The sequence below is a fragment of the Stegodyphus dumicola genome, chromosome X2 (genome assembly GCF_044657685.1).
Source record: "Stegodyphus dumicola isolate Sdum_Otavi_A_Nest chromosome X2, ASM4465768v1".
In the NCBI taxonomy this organism is placed as follows: Eukaryota; Metazoa; Arthropoda; class Arachnida; order Araneae; family Eresidae; genus Stegodyphus; species Stegodyphus dumicola.
In genome coordinates this window covers 125,472,753-125,498,246 of record NC_140781.1, presented here as the reverse complement: position 1 = coordinate 125,498,246, position 25,494 = coordinate 125,472,753, and the positions used below count along the sequence as shown (strand labels likewise).

The following is a 25,494-nucleotide window of genomic DNA, read 5'->3' as shown; positions in this document are numbered from 1 at the left end:
ATAATATTACATATAATTAAACTAATTTATATCTGTTTAATATTATTTATTTATTTATATTTTATATTTTACAAAATGTGAGTTAGTTGCAAGTAAATATTTAAATGTTTAGTCAAAATTTCTTACGTACTGCATTTAACACTCTTTTTCAGATATTTAAATAAAACTACTGCCATGTATCTATTTAAATAAAAAGAATACACAGTAAGCTTTTACGTAATAAAAACAGACGTCTGATTATTTTAATAGCATGCATTTATCAAAAGCGATCAGAAATGATGATTAAAAAAAGATTGCAAATTTATTTATATTTCTTCAGCTTTATGTTTCACGCAATAATTAAAATTGCTTAGTTGCAGCATTAAATTAGGCAAATTACGAGGTAATGAATCCCTGAAATTATCTAGCTATTTACTTCAAAATAGGTTCTTAAAAACATAGCGCAACTTAAGCTCAGTGTATTATTCAGTCGTTTTTTGATAATAAAACTGCTAGCAATTGAAAAATTGAGCTCGTTTTGCATGAAAGTAGGCTTAATCGCAGACAGAGAATCTTCCACTTGCTTCAGATTTTCTGTTATTTTGCGAGTCATTTCGAAAATACAAGTTTCCTGAACGCGTGGATCATAACTACTATAGCCCACCAGCGGCCGAGCGGTAAAGACGCTGAACACTGGTAGTTCGGTCCGAGGTTCGAATCCCGCGAACGGGCTGGCTGCATGGGCGTTTTCGTGGTTTTCCCCATGTGTAACGTGTATACGAGCCAGTTTCCTTTAGAAAGTCCTCCACGAAAGGCATCCCTCCCCTTAGGCAGATAGCCCTAGTGTGCTTTGCCATAATTAAATACACCACACCACATAACTACTATATTTATATTATTAATAAATTTAATTTAACTTGAAATGATAATTCTTCTCCTATACGAAATGGAATTAGGGAACACCTCTTCATCATTGTCAAAATAAAAACTTTGACTATTTCAAAGGAGTCTGTTTGTAGAGAATATTAGTTTAATTGAAAGTTGGAGAGATGAAAAATTAGCAATCGCCTTCACCTGGAATCGAACCACGGACCTCTGGAATACCGGCTCAGCGTGCAGAACCACTACACGCTACGAAAAGATCGAGGCAGATAGCCCTCGAGGGCAGATAGCCCTCGAGGCTTTGCCATAATCACACACACACACATTCGAGGGAATAGCGTGAAGACAGTCTCTTCGTCGGTTTAAACACGCTCCACGTCCTTCGTGGTGTGTCTGAGAGGCACTTTTTGATCCGCATCTGAGTGGTGCCCTGAGAAGTGCGGCATAGTATAACTTACTAAATTCCTTTAAGGGCTTTGCGAGCTCGCTTGTCCTACCAAAAATGGAGAGCACAAGAGGGCAAGCCGTATAGTCCAGTCCAAAGACAAGCGGAACACATATTAATCTTACTTCGATATGCTGTAAGGTCACTCTCTGAAATTAACCCTATCAAATGAACTCACCAAATGAGTTATCTCTCAGTCTGCAAACTTAACTATTGAAACAGAAGAAGGATTTAACAATATTTTTGGTGAATCTTCAGATTATGGTAGCTTTACGATTTTTTGGCGAAAATTTGACGACCAACCCTGCTACAGCAACCTGCTAGTTTTCTTTTGGACGCCATTTTGTTTTCACGAAGAACTCAACATTTTTTCCAACAATCTGCTAGCCGAATTACGCTTACGCTAGAACTTTTATGGAACAAAAGTGCTTAATCATGACGAAGATTAGGTTCGAAATTGTTTCTAAGTGCTTATTAGCTAAAATCACGATCGGAATTTTCCGGAATTCCCACATGTTGGACATTCATACTTATCTGCAATTAATCCTACACTCATGCACCATTCAAGCAACTCTTTTGAATGATCACATAAATGCAATAAAAATTTGGAATTTACTTTAGAGAGAGCTATGGGATCCAAATATTAAGCAACACTGTTTCACACAAGGTACAAGATGGAATGAAGCTGAACATACAAAATGGTATGAAGTACTGCAGATATTTTTGCAAATTTCTCCCCTTTTTGGATTAAAGAACTCTGATTCGTCCATAAATTTCACATGACATGTCTCATGATCACTCATTTGAGACAATATAATCTGTGATTGGAACTGTGTACTTCTCAGATTATTGCTAAAGTCCTAGCTAGTAACCTTTATCGCCTTACCAAAATGTCGCCAAACTACCTGTTACCATATTCCAAAGATTAGCCATATTTTTTTATGAAAAGCTTTCAATTGAGCAAATGCAAAACTTATGCTTACAATTTAATTCTCCGCAGTTTGTGGGATATCACTAGCAGAAAAAGTGAATTTATAATGTAAATTAATTCATTGATGGAGACTACAAAACAAAAACGTAACAAATCCTGAATCAAATAATTATCTAAATGATTATTTCGGCTAGCAAAATGGCTAATACTAAATAGTTAAGTAGCAGAGCTGGACAAAAGAAAAGTACTCCATCATTGCCAAAATCTCTCTGTCTAAACTTTTAAGAACTCTACTCGCATTTCATTTACATTCTGGTCAGGGCTAGAGAAAAAGGAAAGAAACGATAAAGTTCCAATTCATAAGAAAGTAGTTTAATTCATATATACTTTACAAGGTAGTCCTCGAATGCGTTGCCTTAATGTAAATAATAATAATCCGCAGTTCTAATTATTGTTGTTGCCATTTTTATTGATGAAAGAAAACTAAAAATGAATTTTTTAAAATTTTATAGAGCATATTTTTCAGAAAATTTTCATTTCTCGTGAAACGTGCAACTTTTTAATAACCTTGGAATTTGTTGTCTTCTGCTCTGCATTTCCTCAGATTTTACTTTGAATTGGCAATTTATCTTTATTACTTAAAAATTTTAAATTTTGTAGTTAATTGCTTTCTTCGTACTTTGCTTTAAATAAATCTCCAAGAACTCTTATAACATAACTTAATATCAGTGTTCTTGTTTTATTTCTAATACAGTTTATCATTGTCGTATAGTTAGAAGAAAACTAAAAATCATAAAGTCTATTTACTGAAACAGGAAAACTGCCGGAATTCGAACTCCGGATCTCCCGACTGATATCTGGCCGTACTTCCAGCTACACCAAGAAGGCACGCGGTAAGGAGAAAATACCGTATATTACGACGTATAAGCCGCACTTGTAATTTTAAGCTACATTTTTTTAAATTTTTAGGTATATTCGCTGGATAAGGCGCACCCTTTTCATTATGAAAAAACCTAAAAGATATATGATTCCGTTGTCTTCTGAAGTCATTCTACCGAAGAGCTTTCGCAGGCTTTTGAATAGTGATATACTGAATTGACAAACGATAAGGGGAACAATATATATGTGAGGAAAGTGCTTCAGGGAATAAATCTGCAAAAAGGGTTGGTTGTATTCAATACAAATGCATGCAAGAAAGGTTTCGAATAAAGGGGGACATAATTTGGGATACGAATGTACTTCCAACCCGAATGAATTCGCTGAATAAGGAGTCAGATGTTTTCTCTTTCTGTAGTCTTCTGAAAAAGGCTTTTTTGTATCTCATTTGCTTTAGCTGAAATGTAGTTGATCTAGTATTCCTTTTAGATATGGCTCCTGCCAAATGAAGCAAACATTGTGGTTTCAAATGCAAAGTCATTCAGCTTGCGAAAGAAAATGGAAATCGTGCTGCAGCAAGGATGTTTGATATTGGTAAAAGCTCCATACGTGAGTGGAAGATAAATGCTATCACAGTAATTAATATGCCAAATTATGAACATGTTGGGCGGAAAAGGGTAATGAAATGACCTATCCTTAAAGAAAGTGTTGCCAGCTGTGTCCCAGAAAATCACCAAAATCGCTAGTAAGAGCATTTAGGTATATGTAGAAATCAAATACTTTTTACGCTCATCTTTTCCTTAATTCGAAACCCATCATTTTTATATCCGGCGTATAACGCGCACCATAAATTTTGATCTCATTTTTGTATTAAAAGTGCGCGTTATACGCCGGAATATACGGTACCTCACAAATTATGATAGTAGTATGACAAAAAATGGAAAATTAAAAAGCTTGTACTTAACGTTATCTTCACCTCAAACTGAATTCGTTATCTCATTATGATATTTTTTCTTCCTTTCCAAATGGCCTTCATGATAATATTATGCGTTTTATTTATCTCGTATACATATATATATATATCATATAGTGACTCTGTTACCATTTATAACCTTTCGATTTTTTCTCAGCATTCTTTACATTTTATTTATCTGTTCTCTTATGATTCAGCAGATAAAAGTGTATTTATATATACTAATTTGTTTCCATTATTTTCTTTTCATTATGAGTTTGAGTTCTATATCATTTATGTGAATTGTTGGATATACTGTTGGATATTTTCATTATTTTTCTTTCGTAATGAGTTTTAATATTATATCATATATGCAAATTGTTAGATATGCAAGTTTAGTCATATCATTTATAAAATTACACCTTATGCGATAAACGTGTATAATTAGCCATTCTATTACTAAAATACGGAAGAGCGGTAAAATCGCTGAACACTGATAGCTGGACTTGTGTTCGATTCCAGGTGAATGACCTGGCTGCATAGGCGTTTTCGTTGTTTTTTCAATGCGTAAGGTGCCCACCAGCGGCTGAGCGATAAAGTCGCTGAACACTGGTAGTTTGATCCGAGGTTCGAATCCCGCGAACGGGCTGGCTGCATGGGCGTTTTCGTGGATTTCCTCATGTGTAACGTGTATACGAGCCAGTTTGCCTTAGAAAATCCTCGACGAAAACATCCCTCTCATTAGGCAGGTAGCCCTCGAGGCTTTGCCGTAATCGCATAAACCAACCATCCATGTGTAAGTGGGATGTCAGCAAGTTTCCCTTAGATAGCCCTTCACGCAGGCATCTCTTCTCTTGGGAAGATATCATACCATAATTTATCATAATCAAATAAACCAAGCCATTAATCAAAAACTTAGCTGATAAAAGTGAAATATATTACTTACTGAATTTCACATAAAGTATAGAAGTACACAAAACGCTCAAGTTCTCATAGACTGCATTTATACCTGCATATTAATTTACGCCTACAAATAAAGACAGTGCTAGAGCGCATCGCAGCACAAATACAAAACTTTTAAATAAACCTCAACAGAGTACATTAAATACTAAGAAGAGATTAAATACAATACAAATTAATAAGTATAACACAAATGTAAATGTCTTAATACAAATAGTACTACATGAGCATACACTGTACTTAATGACATTTGTTATGCATAAGGCACTATCAAAGGACAAAATATCAAGTTATTTCAAGTGGATAAATTAACTGGATTGGTCTTTTATATTGTCCCTTGTCAGTTCGAATAGCACACGAACGTACGTGTCCGTCACGACCAGTAAAAACCTCTTCGACAATACCAATTGGCCAGAGAAATTTTGATTTAGCGGCCTCTTCAAGCAAAACAGCATCTCCTCTTTTAAAGTCCTTTCCTGGTGATGGATTTACAAATTTATGTGCATTTCTCAATTGCATCAAATAATTATATTTCCAATTCATCCAGAGTTGACGTAAAAGTTTAGTCTGATATAATTTTCGGCAAGTCAAAGTTTCCTTTGTAGAAGGTTGACTGGCGAAAATTTCAACAAAATATATAGGATAGTTAACATTCTCTTGAGCAAGAAACAAAAAATGGGCTGGAGTAAGAGCTTTGGATTCATCTAATTCATTGCTTACATAAGTAAGGGGTCTATGATTCTGGTATGATGACCAATGCGATTTCCGCTAGAATGGTCGTCGTTTCCTCGAAGCTAAGACAAGCCTTTCCAAGGACTTTCCTTAAAGGATCCTTTATGCTTCTCATGAATCTCGCATAGAACCTACCCCACCATGGGGCATGAGGGACAATAAACTGCCACGTTATTTCATGTAGAGCAGCGAAATTTTTGAAGTCCGAATCAACCAAAATTTGTGAAAAACCTTTCAAAATGATGTCTGTGGTCTTAAAACTCTTTACATTATCAAATATGATGACCTTACAATTCCCCTTCTTGCCAAAAAACGTCTTAAGGACAAAATAAAACTTTTCGTCGACATAGCAGTAATTAGTTCGATATGAAGTGATCTAGTAACTTCACATGTGAATAAGGCTATGTATGATCTTTGTTGAGTGTCCTTTTTTGGTATAAAGGAAGGCTGGATCAGTGAAATCAACTACAGATACAGTAAATGGGAGATTTTCCAAGGCAATTGAGCTGTTATCTGTTTAGTAGGTTTTACAGAGTATCTTCTACAAATGTGACAATTTTTAAAGCCTTCTTTACAACTTGTATACCCTTTGGAATCCAAAACCTGTTTCTAATTTTGGCAAGTGTCGTAAATGGTAAATTTTGTTATGTTCGCTTAAAATTAACAACTTAGTGAATTTCGACTGTTTTGGTAATATAACGGGATGGATTTCATCAATGGCAAATCCGCTTTATTCAAGCCTACCTCTTACGCTCAAAATACCGTTTTAATCTAAAAATGCGGCTAGCTTATAAAGAGACGATTCCTTACTAATTTGTGTAGCACATTTAAGGCATTCTAATTCAGAAGAGTACACAAGTCTTTGTTCATACTTTATACAGTCCTGTTCTGCCTTCAAGAGTTCAACTGCAGTGTAAGGTCCCACTTTTACATGTTCTTTTCTAAGTTTACCAAAGAATCTTTTAATTAATACCGTAAATTGCAATACCTCAGTTAGGTTCCTATAGTTATTCAAATCTAAAATAAACTGAGAATTCTCCCCTGCACATTTATTTTGAGCTATAGTTTAAAATTCCTTTCTCAACTATAAAATCTCTGTGAGATTCTGAATTTTAATCTTGTCAGGCCAAACCTCACAACGGTGACTCAACCAAAGTGGTCCATGCCATCACAAAGGATCTCTAGCTAAGTTCGAGGTTGAAATACCCCTAGAAAGGATATCCGCAGAATTTTCCTTTCCAGGACAATAATACCATTTGTTAGGATCGGTCAAATTTTGAATTTCTTCTATCCTGTTCTTCACAAAGGGTTTGTATTTACAGGCTTTACTCTTTACCCAAAATAGGCATATTTTGAAATCGGTCCAGAAGTAGCAGTTTACATCAAATTTCAAACATTTACTTACATGTTTAGCAAGCCTAGAAGATAACAAACATGCTAACAGTTCCTGAAAAGTGATAGATTTGATAGGGGCGACTCTATCCTTGGAACATTCAAAACTAGTAATAACTCTATTGTCTCGAGTGACTGCTCTCAAATATATCACTGAACCGTATGCCGTCATAGATGCATCTGAAAAAGAATGAATATCAAATGAAATAAAATCACATAAATTGAATTCAGAAGAATAATATCTAGGAACTGCGAAGTTATTCAAATGTTCAACTTCGCTGCTCCACAACTGCCACTTGTAGTCCAGTGAAGACGGGAGTTCATCATCCCAGTCCACGCCAGCTGTCCACAGCTCTTCAAGTAATAGCTTAAGTGGAACTATGAAAGGTCCGATGAATCCATTTGGGTCAAAGATATGACCCAATATTTGCAAGACGAAGCGCTTTGTACTGGATCTGTTGGAAAGAACATTCATCAAATGTTTTATGTCGCAAAACATCAAGTCCTTGTCTGTAATCCAGGCCATTCCTAGAACTTTCGAAGGCATACTATATATAGTGATAGCTTCTTCGATATCACGAGTTTCTGTAACATCTCTTTTCAACAGGTTGGGAAGTTCGGCAGAATTAGTCTGCCATTTCCTTTGAATTAGCACTGGTCAGGAATTCTTAGCGGAGTAGAAATTTACGGCGATTGGGGCTTCAAAATTTCTGTAGGTATATTGTTTTTACTGGCTAAGTGTTGCGTGCGAAGAAGGAACATGTATATGAAATGTTCTCTCCCTTGCAGTAATGGAACGATGTAAAAAATCCATCAGCCCCTTCAAATTATTAGTGCTCCAGATTTGATTTTTGCTGAATCCCAAAACGAGATCGCTGGGAAAAAGTTTCAAAATAACAACACAAAACATTACGCTATAATTTTCTGATTTTATACCTAAATTCTCAAGATAACGAATTTGAGTTTGGAACTTAAAATACAGATTTCTCAACTCTTGTCAAGTAAAAATGTTCTTTAACGGTGTCATGTTCAAAAGTTTAGACATATGGGCATTGACTGACACGTCCTTCCTTCCAAAGGTATCTTGGATTAATTTAAGAGCCGACTTATAGTTGTCTGAGGTAATAGCGAAATCTTTAATGCAAGAGAAAGCTTTGTTTCCAAGGTAACTAAACAAATAAGAAAATTTTTCAACATCTGAAAGGGATTTTGTCAGTAGAATTTTCGAATTGATTCCAGAAATTTAAATACTCAGATGGGTTCCCGTAATACGTATGAACTTTCAGTTTGGGTAACTTCGCGTTTATATTTGGTTTACTTTGGTTTGTTATGGGTTTTACACATGCGGGTTCTTGTACAGGTGAAGATTGCAACGATTTTATTATATTTCTTAGTTTTACTGAGTTAAATATAATTACTTCATTACATTCATCAATTCTCTCTCTTTCCGATTGCATTACTGCATCATCTAAAAGATCTTCGACTTTATTGGCAATAGATTTGAGCTTTACAAAACAGATATTAATTTTACTCCAGGTGGCTCATACAATTTCCCAAAATGATGTACTAATATTTAAAAAATTATGTCCGAATAAACAATTAAAACACAACTTCAAATCTTTCGAACAGCCATTTTTATTTATTTTTAAGTAAGTAATAGAAGTAGTAATAGAAAGTAACAGAAGTAGTAATAGAAAAACTGGTAACCATGGTAACGCTTTGCGACTGCGCAGATAGTCTCACAGCCAATACAAAAGTCTCACAGCACAAAGACAAAAATTTTAAACATTAAAAAAAAATTAATTCATTTACTTATCTAACCATGCTGTTATTCGAGATGACAAGGTCAGCAGCCGTCTGCGAATTGTATTTGACAGTGCTGCTCATTGAGAAGGATAATTTCACTAAATGACTGTCTCCACACTGGTGCGAACTTATATCCTAATTTGTTTGAAATGTTATTAAAATTTAGACAAAATTCTGCAGCTTATACATCGGACATACAGCGAGCCTTCCTGCAAATTCAAATCGACCCAAAAGATCGTCGCTATACTAAATTGTTCTGGATTGATGATCTACGTTCAAGTGAATTTATTATGCTGAATTTTACTCGTGTTTTGTTTGGACTTACATCAAGTTCTTACCTGTTCGCAGCTGCACTGAAATTTCATTTTGAAAATTATCGAAATTTGTATCTAGAAACCTATGAATTGCTACTAAAGTTTTTCTACTAAATTCTAAAATTAACGATTTTGTTGCTGGAGCTTATGAAGTAGAGACAGCTCTGAAAACCAGCATCGAAAGCACTGAAATTCTTAGGACAGCTGAAATGGTGCTAAGAAAATGGCAGACTAATTCTATCGAACTTTGCAACCTATGGAAGGGAGATGGTATAGAAACTCGTAATACCGAAGAAGCCAACATTGGATATAGTATGCCATCGAAAGTTCTAGGAATAGCCAGGATACAGACAAGGACTTGATGTTTTTCGATATAAAAAATTTGATGAATATTCTTTCCAACAGATCCAAAACAAAGCGCTTCGTCTTGCAAATATTGGATCGTATCTTTGACCTAATTGGATTCATCGGACCTTTCATAGTTCGACTTGAGCCATAACTTCAAGAGCTGTAGGCAACGTCGCAGTTCCTAAATATTATTTTTCTGAAGTCAATTCTTTTGACTTTGAATTTAACTTTTTAATATTAAAGAATGCATCACTTTTGTTTTTACTTTTAAGTTTGAAGCTGAGACTGTCGGGGAATGCTTCTTGAAAAGTGAGGATCCCGTTTAGCTGTGTTTGAAATTTTTGTAGTATTTGTGCTGCGATGCGCTAGCACATCGTCTGTGAGACTATCTGAGCAGTCGCAAAGCGTTATTATGGTTACCAGTTTTTGCTTTACCATTGTATTCTTTAAAAATAAAAGAAAATGGCTGTTCTAAAGATTTGAACTTGTGTTTTAATTGTTTATTCGGACAACATTTTTTAATATTGGTATAAAAACCATATAAAAACTCTTAAATAGTTATAAAAATTCTTAAAATAATTCTTAAAATAATTATTTAATTGCGTATATAAAGGAAAATATGCAGACTATGCTCTTTTGTCACTTCCTTTATAGCTTTGAATAAATAACTATTTAAGTCGAACTGCATTATTCAAAACTTGCACTGAACAAGGTAAAATTAGTACCTTGCTTTTACAGCAAATTGATGGAAGTAGAGTATATTTTTCCCCTCCTGCTTTTCATGTAATTTAAAAAAAAACGCATTATTTATGGGATGATTTAACATTTAACATCGCCTGCCCTACTATATATGAATTGGAAAGGTTAATATCTGACGAATTTGGAGACGAGCAGAGAAGCTCGTCATCGTTTGCTACTTTGGACGAAGAACTGGGTACCGTGTTACATGACAAAAAAGATCTCATTGTATCTGTATTTATGATAAGAAGCGTGGATATTTAAATTTCAATTTTATCTATTACGGTGAATATATGTTAATTATTTTTTATCGTATAATAATCCTTAGCCTGATTCTTTTATACTTTCCTTTTACATTATTCATAACACCAATAACAGTTATCTGCTGTATACTAAATTCAATAACATGTTCAGTTTAAATTTTATGAGTGAATATTCTTCAGAACTTTTAGTAATAAATTTAATACATTCAAACACTTCCAGTTATTTCCTTTTACTCTGGTCGCTATAGGGAGTAACATTTTTAGCTTTTGGTAATGGTGCACCAGACATCTTTTCATCAGTAGCAGGAACTGAGCAAGCTCGACCGGAACTAGTCATAGGTACTCTCTTTGGTAAGTAATAAATTTTATATGTGATATGTTCATGTTTGAGTTATTGCTTAATTACTCAGATCTAAATACTCAAGTACACTTATTTTTGAAATTTTTGAGATCCTTATTGATTTTTATTTCCATATTCATTACATACTTTTTAACGCAGTACAGACCTACTGAATGGTCCTTCCTGATGATCAGCAAATTTTTATTACTGCAGCAATGCCTTAAAAACTGGTGTAGGAGGACCTCACCCGTTTCCTGTTACGCTGACTTTCCGGTTACATATTCTTTGCGTCGACAATTTGCATCCTTATAAAGCTATTTCACTTCCGGATAATCAGTTATAGGCATCTATCTGTTGTACACGTTTTTTATTAGTGCATTTCAGAAGGTCATATATTAAATCAGATATTAAAGATAGTTTTCTATTCAGGCGCACCTGTTACGATACGTAGCATGCACATTTACACTCTGTATCTTACTCGGGCACAGGGATATATGTACCTTCGTTTACTTCATATAATGCTGTGGATTGGAATAGACGGAATATTTTAGAAAAGAATTGTTATTTCAATTTGTTTAATCCTATCATTTTGCTGTTTAAAAACAATTAAAAGCATCAGACATCCATTTTGGATAATACGCATAAAATGTATATTTACATCGGCTAATATATAAAATTAATCCTCGAAACATGCGTAAGCACACACATAAATGTATGTATATAATATATAGGCTATTCTTAAACGATTCTAAAGTACTAAATGTCGCTTGAATGGCTAGTTGTAGACACATTAATCAAATTTAAGAAATGAATCTAATAAAATAGGCTTTCAAAGTACGACAGTTTTGGCCTCGTGGCATTTTTTAGTAAAAATATGCAGAATTTAAAATTTTATATGGGTCCTTTACTAAGAATGTTCAAGTTAGTAGATTGTTTCTTTTTCTCCTGAAGGCCTTCTAGGAAGGAAAGTCTTATTTACAGTACATAGAACTGGTCTGGAAAAAAATATTGCTAAAAATTGTACTTTTGTTAACTTTTTAAGGGTTAGTTTTGTATATCGTGTAGAGGGTAAATTTTAATATTAAATGGTTTTTCACTTGAAAGTGACTGATTTTAGATCTAATAAAAATTCGCTAATCGAATTTGGATAATTAAAATTTTGGCTGTGTATGAGTATGTATGTACGGAGTTTTAAAATATTCACATAAACGGTTGGCTGTGGACTCTGTGAGACAGGTTTTCAGGCATATGACAGTTTTTCACACACAAAATATTACAGTTTTTAAAAACAAGAGTTTTTATATTCTATAATTGCCCAATATAAAAATTACGCCATTTCTTGTCCTATCAAAATTCCTTTAAACATTTCTATTTCGTAATATGCAAAAACTTGTCTTAAAAGAAAATTTTCAAAATTCCATGGTTTGCTACTATTATTACTAAAAAGAAATGGCAATATCTCATTTTTAGTGGCCGTCTAAAAATTAAATCCTGTTGGTCGAAAAACTTTAAATTTTAGTACTTCTTTAAAAGTAAAATTAAAACTCCTGCTCCTCGAATCACGCTTTTCTGACGTAAAAATTATCTTTAAAGATTTGCAGTCTAGAACCAAGCTTTCAAGCTGCAGTTAGCCATGCAATCATTTTAAAGCACATGTGTAAAAGTGTGCGGATGCACGGTCTGTGTGTATTCATTCACCTGTTAGGAAATAAAGTGAATTTTACACGTTTGATGAATCTAAAATCTATTAGCTGCAGAAGTGGTGATTTCAAGTTGATCCTAAAACTGTGAAACTGAATTAACGTAGATAAAAACATAATGCTCAGCAAATTAATTGAGCACTTTTGCATTTGACTAATGATGGCTGTGGTTATTCTTCGTTCTGAGCTCTCGAAAATCATTATAAAAGGATTTACGGTTACTAACTTGGAAGTGGAAACGGAAAAAAGTACAAATATTGTAGAAATACAAATTGTTTTTTCATTTCATTCTGTCAGAATTTAATTAAGTTTTACAACAACCATATTTCAAAAGATTCCACCATCTAGTGTTTGGTAATTAATCTGTGGATTTAGTTAGCTTTAGAGAATATCAAATAGATTTAAAAAATATTGTTTTTATTTGTCTTAGAAGAATAAATATCTTATTATTTCAATTTGACTTTAAAGTATCTTATATATATAAATACCATGCTTGCAGTATTTTGAGAAAAACGAAGTTTTAGGAGTATTGGGTCACTGATTTAATCTAAGAAGAAAAACTGCCGGACAGAAGAAAACAAGGATAGCAAGGAATTATCAAGCACATTTGCTAATATTAACACATTTCTTCTATGAATTATGTAGACAAGATAACATGGCATTTGCATCGAAAATAAACATTTCCCTCCAGAATTAAAATAAGCATTTTTTCTCTCCTTTTCATGAATTAAAAAAAATGTAGACTTTTGCTAACGTAGTAATAATTACTTTTGATAGAATTTACCTCTCTCCCTCCCGTAAATTCGTAGATAACAATAAATACAATTGCATAACAGTTGCAATCAGCTTTCGATTAATCAAGGTAATACGGGGCATTATGGCCATGTTTAATCCAAAATTATGATAAATCCGAGCGCAGTTGAAGGGAAAGAGAACAGGAAAATTAAATAAGCCGTATTGTAACTAATAGAAAAATATAATTACCGATTTCCTGTATTTTTGAGCATTTTAATTTGGAGAATAACTTCTTTTGATCTCGTAAATTAAATCAGTATGCAAAGCAAAAAAATGACACTTCAAATGATGAGCGCCGAAAACATCGCGATAAAACAATGCAAGGTGAAAACATCATCAGGCAAGATATCGTGGGAGAAAAGAGAGCAAAGAGAAAACATCGCAGTTTAAAACATCGTGGCATAAAACATCGTCGTAGAAAATAGAGTGACTCAAAAACTTCGCAGGTTTTAAAGCATTGTTGTAGAAAATATCGTTGCAAAAAAATAATTCGCCTACAAATCCTCGCATGATGGTGATATAACATACACGCATTTTCAGACTTTAAATGTTTCAAATGTAAGTTCGTACTATCAATCCAGCTTCATAAAAGTCATTACTACTAAGCCAAATTTATAAAAGAAATTATTAAGCTATGACCTTTAATATTTTGTAGAGTCATTAGGTTATTTTGAAGCAGGAGATATGAAAAATGAGCAATGCCCTCACCAGGACTCGAACCTGGACCTCTTGAAGACGCGCGGAGTGTGCTAACCGTTACACCACAAAGGCATACTGGAATGAGGGAGAAAATACTGCCGCTTTTAAAGGGCGAATGGGAATTAGGGGACACAATCCTCAAATCATGGTAGTAAATAGTTTTATGGATTACATTCTTCGCCTAGTCAGGTGCTGGCACTACATGGCAAATTCACCGTCAAAACAGTTCCGAGTGTTCAGCCCCCTTCCCCGCACCTAGGAGAGAACTGGCATTAGCAGCCATACGTCGACGCTGGTCATCTATTTGCTACATACCAGTCGCTCGGGCTGCCCGTCGCAGAGGAACATTACCCAGCAATCGCAGGGCACCACCCCTGGGCTACAAGAGTCAACTGCTCTAGGACGCGCCAGACCCACGGGCCGGCCAATAAGTGACCTTTCCGGAACTCCAGAACCACTAGGTTCGTAATTTGTATATTGTTGTTTTCTTATGTTGTTTTCCCCGTGGCCAAGACTGTCTAGGTACAGATCCTACCCAGTAGTGACGAATTATGGTCCACCACCTTTTAGTTCGGGCGCCACTGTAGAGTTATAAGTTTTATTTTAAAGCAAGAGCTGGAAGGAGGGAGAAAATGCCTTATCTGCACAAGTTAATAATTAGCAATAACTGTTATACTTAGCATTAGTCAAATAGACATAAAATTCATGCATTCAATATTACTATCATGAGATAATTTGTACATGCTTTACTTTTTACCAAGATATTTTGCATGATGATGTTTAAAAATTGCCACTTAAAAAAATGTTTAAAATTTATACCACGATGTTTTTCCTCTTGCTTTCTTTTTTCCTACCATATTTTCTACGACGATGCAATTTCTACGATATTTTCTACGACGACGATACTCCTTATGTTGTTTTCTCCACCAAACATGTCTATCGGCTATTTTCCGCTTAACCCTTCAGAGAAAAAAGAACAATGTTTTGCTTACATTATTCTTGTCTTTCGACAGCAGTCAATATCAAATGAAGATTAATGGCTGCATACTTGATTTATTTTTATGACTGAACAATTTAATTTAAACGAGTGATTTAACAATGTGAATATATTCAGGATTATGCTCAATTAAATTATGTACTGCTGTTGGTAAAAGGAGCTGCCAAGTACCTGCTATCGTTGTTATTATTCCGTGATTTTTTTACATTTTCTTTTTTCATTTTTCTTCAGACAGATTTTTTTTAATATTTTTTTTTACATTGGTACATCGGAATAGTAAATTCTCCTTCGTTCCGCTATAAACAAACTTAATTTATTTTTTAGATAGGGCCCGGTTCATGCATCTCTGGTTAATAGAGAAATAATTGTATATGGGTAAAATATCATGGCATAATTTTTAATTTAATGTGAGAAAATAAGACAGAAAGTAAACCACGTATCTTTCAGGTGCCGGTGTTTTTGTTACTTCAGTGGTTGCAGGTTCCATAATTGCTTCAAAACCGTTCAAGATAATGGAAAGACCATTTCTCAGAGATATTATATTTTATGTATGTGCTGCATTTTGGGCCTTCTTGCGCTTTTATTATGAAATAGTACTCCTATGGCATGCAATAGGTGAGTGTTATTTTCAACATTTTAAAGTATCTTTGAATGTAAATAAAAATGCATTTAATTTTTTCTCTAAAAACTGTAAATTTTTTATTTCAATAAAAGCGTGCAATCTGTTTCTACGGTTATACATTTCAAGGGAATATAAATAAAATAATATAAATAAAGCCTGGTATTAACTGGTTTATTTTGTGCACCAATGTTTTAATTTCTTCTTTATTTTTTTCTTACTTTATTTCTTACATATTCATTAAAAAGTTATTTTCTTAATTTTTTGTTGATAAAATTATTGAATAGATTTTATTGAATTTAGAAAGAAACCATTGCAAATGCTCTGGTTTCCATTAATCTGTTCCAGATATACTATTTATTTAACCTATACTCAGCATGTATAGGCGTTCAGCATGACTTGGTGGTAAAAACCATCTCGTAAAATCCACTTTCGGAATGAGAAATGCGATATCGTTTAATTATTCTTGTCTCTTACGTGATTATTGCATAATAATGATAGTAATAATAATAATAATAATGCCAACGATAAAAGCTATGACATAAAGTATTTTTTTCGGAACAGGGAGCATGAAAAGTCAACTATGACTTCGAATGCCAACTTCGAAACTTTCAATGTCCCCCTTTTCGTTGGGGCGGTTAGTAGTATCAACTGTCAAATTGTTAGATCTGGGCTCGAATCCCGAAGAAGGCATTTGTTTTTACACTTTCCTGTGGGTTTAATATTGATTGCATCTTGTGTTGCACTCTGGGCCACGTTCTTTGTGATAAAACCACTAAATAACCGAAGGGTTCAGCCGTTTCTGAAACATGCTTAGCAAGCAAACAACCGACCATTTTCAAAATAAAAGAGTATTAATTTCTCTAATTAAAACTTGCATGCATTGCAATACTGACATTCAACCTTTTCACGCTGCTTTCCAGCTAGACAGAGGGTGTACACACATTCTTGTAACGATTTTGTTTTTCTCCAGGAATTTAAATTTTAATTTTAAAATACAAACGTAACTAGCATCAAAGAGGAATAAATTTAATTGCCGTCTACAGCATTAAAAATATTTTTTTCTTTAAAATGTCTCTGAAAAATAAACAATGGATCGAAGGCTATCTTCTTGGAACAGAAATACTCTTATTCAGTTACTAAAAATAGATGCGAAAAACATGGTTTTAATATTTCTACACATAAAATAAGTCACATACGTAATATAAAAGGAAAGAAACGTCAAAGTTTACATCTGACCGGGAAAAAAGTCAATGCATACAAAGGTACTTACAGCTCTTATTAAATCTAATGTCGCATTTCATGCTTTAAAGGAAAATTTAGCGCCCCAAAGAGCTATTGCAAAATCTTTAAATATCTCCATGGGAAGTGTGAACAAAATTATAAAATCTGATTTAAAGCTAATCAAAACAAAACAAAGTATGATGTTCATCGCCTAACGCCGAAACAGATTTCTCAGCACAAGCCTATGTGCAAATTGCTGCACAATTGATGAGGCTTGAATATACTTATCTGATTGTAATAGAAAAAATATCGATTTCCTACAGAAAAAGAGGAGAAAAAGACGTAATATGTTGGTTCAGAGAAAACAAGGAAACTTTTTCTAAAGGTTTTATGTTTAGTAGTAGATTTTCTTATAACGGAAAACGTAAGAGAAGGAAAGTAGAAAAAAATGTCAAAATTAAATTGAATTACTATCAGAAATATATTTTAAAGAAGTTATAGTGTTGCGAGGCCCCAACTTGTCAGCAACAATGGTAGTGACTGCTATGAACTGTAAATTACACAAACTCGTAAGAAGGGTTTAAATCCCTTTTTATTCCACTTTAGAAATAACACTTGACGTTCACAAACTACGCCTACTCGGCGGTTTAACAAAACAGAAATGTGAAACTAAAAATAAATGACAGGATGAATAAATAACGAGATCACTACCTACGAGGCTCTAAAATCGTAACTAACTTAACCGCGTTCTAAGATACAGCTGAGATTCAGCAAGCTTACTGATTAAGCAGTTGAAGATTCAACGAACTGCCGAAATAGGCACACAGGCCGAAACGCGCGGTTCTTAAATTTCTACCTAGCAACCTTCACGCTAGCGATTCAAGAAGCACACATACAATCTCGTTTCCCTTCTATTTAAACTCAACTTACTTCTGCTAAAATTTGAATATACTGCGCGTTCTACTACAATTTACGTAATCTGACATTGGCAATTCCAGGGGAAAGTAAAGGCTTGACAGGAAAGATAGCTTAAAATAAATGCTAGTTAAAATAAATATAAACCCTACAAAGTAATTTCCATTTCTTTTTCCAAACAATCTTCACTGTGTTAAGTTCCATCAGGATAAAGCTCCAAACCATACCACTAAATCTACTGCTCTATTTTTTTGCAAAAATGAGAAATGAAATCGGAATTGAAGCTATTCCCCTTAAATGTATCCCACCCAAGTCCCCTGATGTGTTTCCTATGGATTACTCTGCATTTTGACTTTTAAAGCAAGCTCTTTATAAGCGGCATCCCAAAACATTTGATGGACTCTGCAAGATTTTGAAGGAGGAGTGGAATAATTTTTTTTATAACATTTGACGGGCACTTGTTTATAACGCCAGTCGCCACTTCTAAGACCAGAAGTAGTGGACATTTTATTGTGGAGGCACCTAATAGGCGGCCATCGTTACCTCCTATGAAGGGACCGACAATTTTACATCCATGTCTTCTCCGGTATTCGAACCCGTGCCCTTTGGTATCGCAGTCAGGCTTCCCTAACCAATATACAGTCTGGGCGGCGAGTGGAATAAAATCAACGTTGATGTTTTAAGAAAAGGACTTTTACCTTGGAAATAAAGATATAATATAATCTTTCAACAAAAGGGCTATCAGACTGAACATATTAGAAAATAAAATTCTAAGATTTGTTTATATATAAATCTTTGCAAAATTGTTACAAAAATGTGTGAATACCCTCTGTACTGGCTGCAGTCGTTGTGGAGTAAACAGAAAGTTCGAAATAATCTGCTTATAAAACTATATTGCCAAATTTTGCCATTTATAGGATAAATGGATGTTTATAGCATGTTCTATACATTAATAAAAATAATTCGGAATAGCATTTTATAAGAAAGATCTCGACATCATTTGCGAAACGAACTACGCTGAAGTTCTCTCGGACGGGTCGAAACACACTAGTCTCTCATATTCAACAAAATGACTAAATTATTAATAGATGGTTTCAAAGTTTGGAATTCTTCATTCAGAAAAATTAATCATGTAAGGTGTAGAGTGTGCAAATGTAATTAACTTTAAAACGAAGAAAAAAAGCTCCAATTCCTTTCATGTAGTTATCAGGAGTATTGCAGAAACTTTCAAAAAGCATCATGACAGAGGTTTCTAATCTAGGAGACAAAATTGTCTTAAAAATCGTGCCATTCAAATTTCATCGTAGGAAAGAGCAGCTGAATTGGGCATTCAATTACATAAAAATGGACTAAAGATCAAGGAAACTCTGTAATTTTTCACAGATTCAAAGCATAGGCATTATTTGTGATGAAGAGAATCAGGTGCCATCCTTTGGCAAAATAACGTACCTGAAATAACGTACGGTAAATATTTTCATTGGCTTTTCTTTAGGTAGTTGTAAAATAAATATATTGCCTCTGTTGTTGCAAATAGGAGCAAACACATTAGTTTTCATAAATTAAGGATTAATCCAAAAAACTATTCAAGGCAGTGCATAATTTAGTTTGACGAAATTTAATTAATAGTTATAATGAATAATAATATTAATAATTAATATTAAAAATTAGTATGAATAATTAATCATAAATTAAAATATGAATCATATTATGAGTTTTATTGCGAAACAATTTTTATACCAGGAATATTTTTCATTGAATACTTATCTCATAAACTTTCTTCCACCCAAAAAATGTGACAGTGCAAAGGGAGGAAAATTCAATTAAGAGTCCCCTTACAGCAATCTAGAACCAATACTGGTGTTCCATACTGTTGATGATATGAGTTAACTCTATAGCGAAGGTTATTTCTAGCAGATATAAATTCTCCACTGGGTATTGTATGGAAATTTTATCACAGACACATGTCCTCCACACGTGCTTAATCTGATTTAGGACAAGAAAGAGAGTAGATCAATCTATTCTTTTGAAGTAGCTGTAAACTCTTCGTTGTGCGGGCTGATGTTTAGGAATAAAGCATACCTCCCAGAAGAGTCTCATACATGCCGAATTTAATTTAGATTAAGAAAAAAATGTTCAAGTCATTAGTACAGCAGTCTCTATTTGAAATTATTGTTTCCCCAATCGAAACTGGTGTGAAAGACAGCTGTCTTGTAACACGAATGTTTTACTTATATAGATAATCTGAATAAAAACTCTTATAGGTCTATGATATCCTTCCTGTATTTTCGATTCTGGAGGTTCTCTTTTATTCACATCTGCAAGCAGAAGATATCGTCCACTCAAGAATGCCACTCCAAATGCGCATATAATTATTATCTTAGTAATATCTTTGAGCTATGTGTTTGAGATTATAACAGTACCCGATTCCCTCCAAATCGAATAACATCCGATGATACTCTGTAGACATTATCTGAACCCAATCTTCGAAGATTAGATCTCCGTTTATCTTCAGTCACTTTCACACAATTGCATGCTCCCGTGATACAAGATGAGGGGTTCATAAATTATTGGTAACCTAAACTAGAGAACTCCATCATAAGGCTTTCTACACTCAATAATAGTTGTCCCACTTGTTGATTCGAAGAGAAATCGCACTCCTAGTTTATCCAGTTAAATGAATTGCTACATTCTAGACTAACATTTATTGATATAATAATCCTAAACTATCTGCATAACTAAATTTTTCCAGTTTTCTGAATGTTTTTTATTAATTAATAGAAGCTAACGTACCAATACAATAAAAATTTGTTCCTCTTGAAACATTTCTTTCAGCATTTAGGTCTGCTCTAATCATAAGAGTTCTGCCGAATAGAAATATATAGAAAAGCATGGATACTATAATACATCAAAGAAATATATATATGCAGGACACCAAAGAGCATTGCAAGATTTGTAATGACAATTCATTTTCATGTTCTGTTGTCCCATCAGTAAAAGTATAAGATACAATCTCTAGATTTTTATAGCATTATATACACTCATGTCCATAAATTAAGGATAATTTAGAGTCACGCGGAAATCGAACTTTAAAGTAAATGTATCACCTTTAAAATTACTATACACATCTTCAAGAATCATATGCAAATTTCAGGAAGTAACCAGATGACACCGATGGTACTTCACAATGACGAGAGTGTAAGAGAGTGATACATAAGGAATACAGGCAAAGAAGTAAAATTGTTCGCAGGCGCTTTATAAGCATTTCAGTGCAATAACCGAGTAGTTATGACACAAAGGACGCATTTGGATGATTTTTTACGTGGTAGACTTATCGGCCGTCTGGAATGTGGGCGTACCCAACTGGAAGTATCAGACGAACTTGGAATTGCCCAGAGTGTCATCTCCAGGCTTTGGCAACGATTCCAAGATGATGGTAATGTGAGTAGACGTTACAGCACAGGTCGCCCCAGAGTTACAACGCCGAATGAGGACCGGTATTTGGCAGTTACTTCCAAAAGAAACAGGCGGAGCACAGCCTCAGACCTGTCTCGTCAGCTCTCTTCAGCCCCTAGTACGACAATTTCAAGGCAGACCGTGTACAGACGCTTAGGGCAGATTGGTCTATATGCTCGTAGACCTGTCAGATGCGTTCCACTAACTGAAACTCACTGTCGCCTGCGGTTAGCCTGGAGTAGAGAACATGCCTTGTGGACACCGCAACAATGGGCTTGTGTGATGTTTTCCGATGAGTCCAGGTTTAGCTTGCAGTCTGATTCTCGCCGGACTTTCATATGGAAAGCTCCAGGTACCCGTTACCACCAAGAAAACATCATTGAACGACGCCGTTACGGTGGTGCAGGAGTGCTCGTTTGGGGTGGAATTATTTTGGTTTCCAGAATTGACCTGCATGTTCAAATTGGAACCATGGTAAGCCGAATCTATCGGGACATCATTCTGGAACAACATGTACGTTTGTTTCGGGGCGCCATGGGCGCACAATTTGTGTTTATGGATGATAACGCCCGGCCTCACCGTGCAAACATCGTAAGCGAATGCCTTCAATCGGAGGATATCACCCGTATGGACTGGCCAGTATTCTCACCAGACTTAAATCCAGTAGAGCACGTGTGGGACATGCTTGGCCGACGAGTTGCAGCCCGTCAACCTCCTCCTACATGTCTACCGGAACTTCGGAGAGCATTGCTTTTTGAGTGGTGTAATATCCCCCAAGATGAGATCGATAATTTGATACTCAACATGCCTAGGCGTTGTACGGATTGTATTGCATCGTCTGGGAGACATACAATGTATTAACAATCATACCAATTATGTAATATTGGTTTTTTATAAATAGGTTTTTTTTGTAATTTGCTCCAGGGAGAAAAAATCGCTAATGCTTTTAATAATATCAAACATATAGCGTCGTTTTCTGCTCTTTACCTTTTGTTTAATAAATAAGCTTTACAAATAAGTCAAATTTGTTTTCCTTCTAACTCTTTCTTTGCCTGATTTTGCATTATCCTTAATTTATGGACATGAGTGTACATACACAATAGCAATTTATGTATAACTATATGGCAGTTAGCATTGATTATGCATGCAATCAAGGGAACGCGAATTGCATCTTCTTTAAATTGCGAGAATAGTCATTTTGAGCATTTGTAACTTTAAGGTAATTAAACCAGATAGTTGCTAATGTGTGTACATGCTACGTACTAAAATAAGCATTAATCAACGTCTGACCGTTTTGCTGTTACATTTTGAAAATTAATTGAGAAACTTGAGGTTATATCATTCTGAATTCCCTTCAAATAAAGTACAATTCAGATTTAATTATATTTTCAGGTAACAATAACGTTACAGCTACCATGTTTTAGAAGCCACTGTAAATATCGGCTTTATTGTGTTTACTCGAATGTAAGATCCCCTTTTTTTTCTAGCCACGTATAGCTGAACAATTTCAATTTAAGCCTGCATTCACTATAATGCTCACTAGTATGCCTAAAAGCAAATAGATAACAATGTGGTCGCAGACTTTTTCTAAATTTTTCTTTTATACCATGGTAAAAAATAGTATTTAATTGGCTAATTTAGCTTACATTCTAATCATAATTAAATGAGTTCTGATCACAATCGTACTCTCATCAGATATTCACCAACATTTTCATTTCTTTTAAAATTTATCCTCAGATGTAAAGTGGGTCTTATTTTCGAGTAAATAATTTATTTATTCATTTCAAACGCGTTATTTTTTTCTTCCTGTAGTTTCGAAAATCTCAGTAAAAAGCTGGGGGGGGGAGAGTTTAAATAAAGGATACTCTGAAAACATAAAGGCAAGCATCGCATACACTTTATCGCTTAAATATGTCAGTGTTACTCTATCATATTACGTATATTTTATTTTTACCCGCAACCCATTAAACCTCTGTTACAGCTGTAGATATAGTTGTATAGTGCAAGCAGCTGTGTCTCATGTGTAAATTGGAGTATTTCTAAAAGTCTGCTGTCAAAAATAATAGATCATTAGACGATATCATATGCTGTATAAAAAAAAAGTTATTGGCCGAATAAAATCTTTATCAATATCCTGCATTCTATGTTATAATATTTAATCCAGCCATGTTTTCTATTACTACTAATTTTTTTCAGGGAGTTATAGCAGTAAAACTCCCATAAAACTCCTTTTTTTGGCGGGGGGGGTAACCATTATATTTGAATAATCTGAAAATACACATTTTTAGAAACAGCGATTGCCAATGCGTATTTCCAAAAATTTACGTGACTGACTGGGAAAGCATTAGTTGCTTCAGTGTTAAAAATCTTTACATTCAAGATTCCACTAGGAATAAATTATGTGCATGTTTTATATTGCAACCTGGAATTTATCTTAGCATATTATTTCTGGTATCTTGAAGCAAGAAAGCGAAGGCTTTTGCAACCCATCTGAAAACACCCACAAAGCACATTTCTTCATATTTCTGGTACGAAACCTAACTACTTGTCAAATTCTGGTTTTGTCAAGACTTATCAGCCTGTTCTAAGTCTTGCAGAAAAGCAACACTAACTTGGAAGGCATTTTAAGCGAACCTTTTTATTAGTTCTTCAGTTTCACACATTTACGCAGCTCGTGTAATAACAAAAGACTCCTGCTACTTGTGGCAGTAACAAAACATAAGAGCTTAGTGTTATTTCCTTAAACCTAATACGTTATTCACAAGACAAGGTACGGCTCTAAGTTTCTCAGTCCCTTACTAGAGCATACACGGTTAGCAAAGACTAAAGCTGATTCAAGTAAGTCTAGACGTTGGGAGAAAATAATAAGACGGTCAGATGTCATTGCTAAAGGCTCTCTCTTGAAGTTTTCTCAACAAGTCTTACATACTGGATTTCCTCGCGTATTTTCCCTGCTAGCTTTTCACCACTAACTTCTGAAAATTAAAAAAATTTTCGCATAATTTTCCCCTTCCTCTGCTGTACATAGATTTTTCCACTGAGAGTTAGTTTATTGGTAAATTGTATTTCCTTGATTATTTTTATTTTTATTCATTATATTGAATTTGTATTTGTATTTCTGTATTAGTATTCCATCCATTTATTTTCAATTGCACTTATTTCTAGAAACGTATTTTGTGCAGATTCTTCGTTAAGCTATACGGACTTGGCAGCCGTTCTCACATTTAAGAAACGTTCCAGATGTGTGATTTCCCCTTAATGCTATTATTTGTGTTCTAGTTCAATGTATGTTGCTGCTGATGAGTTTGATCTTCCGAAATTCGGGGTTTTTTTTCCACCTCCCCCCCTTCTTTGTTCCTCCGATGTCCCTCTTAAGAGCTTTGGCCAAGAGTCATTCATACGAAGTGCCTCTGGGGATCAATTACCGTTAGATAGTGTAATGCTAATGTTGTTACATAGTCTTATTGAAATGTAGATTTTTTTTTAATGAAATAGTATTGTGATAGTTACTAGTAATTTGCCCGTAACTAATTTTCATTTGTTATGTTCTTACTGTAACCGTGTTCTTAAGAAATTAAATTACTAGCATAATTTTTTCCTCTCGTTCTTTTGTACGATGAAATTAGTTAAAAAAGGAGAGGGAAATACCGGAAGAAATACAATATATTAAATAATTTGCATCCTTATGAGATCCTAGGGAAAAAGTAGAAGTAATAGTACAGGCAAAATAATAGGACAATAGGTTAATAACTATAAAGCTTTAAATGCTAATATCCCCCCTTTTGGGGGGCTTTTCTAAGAACTTATTAAAGTTTATTTAATCCTAGTATTAGATTCTCCATCTTTGATTTTAAATGAAATTTTTGTTTCCCCTACATTTTTCGCATAATTATTTATTATTTTCCTCGCGTTTTTTTTTTTTTTTTATTATCACAGTGCTAGATGATCATCATACTTTATTAATTAATTCGTCAGATATTTACTAAAAAGCATTCATTGGGAATGTCCAAACTGTTGATTGATTGTTCAACTGTCTCATCACAGAGAAAGTTGCCAAAGGTGCACTACAGGGGTAAGTCATTTCTAAACTCCGAAGGTTTGGGAGAAGACACACACAACTAAGCCTTACATGGC

General features: G+C 34.3%; 1 protein-coding gene across 1 annotated transcript in view; it reads left to right on the top strand.

Annotated features, from left to right (window-relative positions):
- LOC118195330 (mitochondrial sodium/calcium exchanger protein-like) overlaps positions 1-25,494 on the top strand; it is a 119,140-nt gene that overhangs the window by 56,262 nt on the left and 37,384 nt on the right. The window contains exons 6-7 of the mRNA XM_035366631.2: positions 10,867-10,969; positions 15,597-15,764. Coding sequence (XP_035222522.1) covers positions 10,867-10,969; positions 15,597-15,764 — 271 coding nt within the window. The remainder of the gene's footprint in view (positions 1-10,866; positions 10,970-15,596; positions 15,765-25,494) is intronic.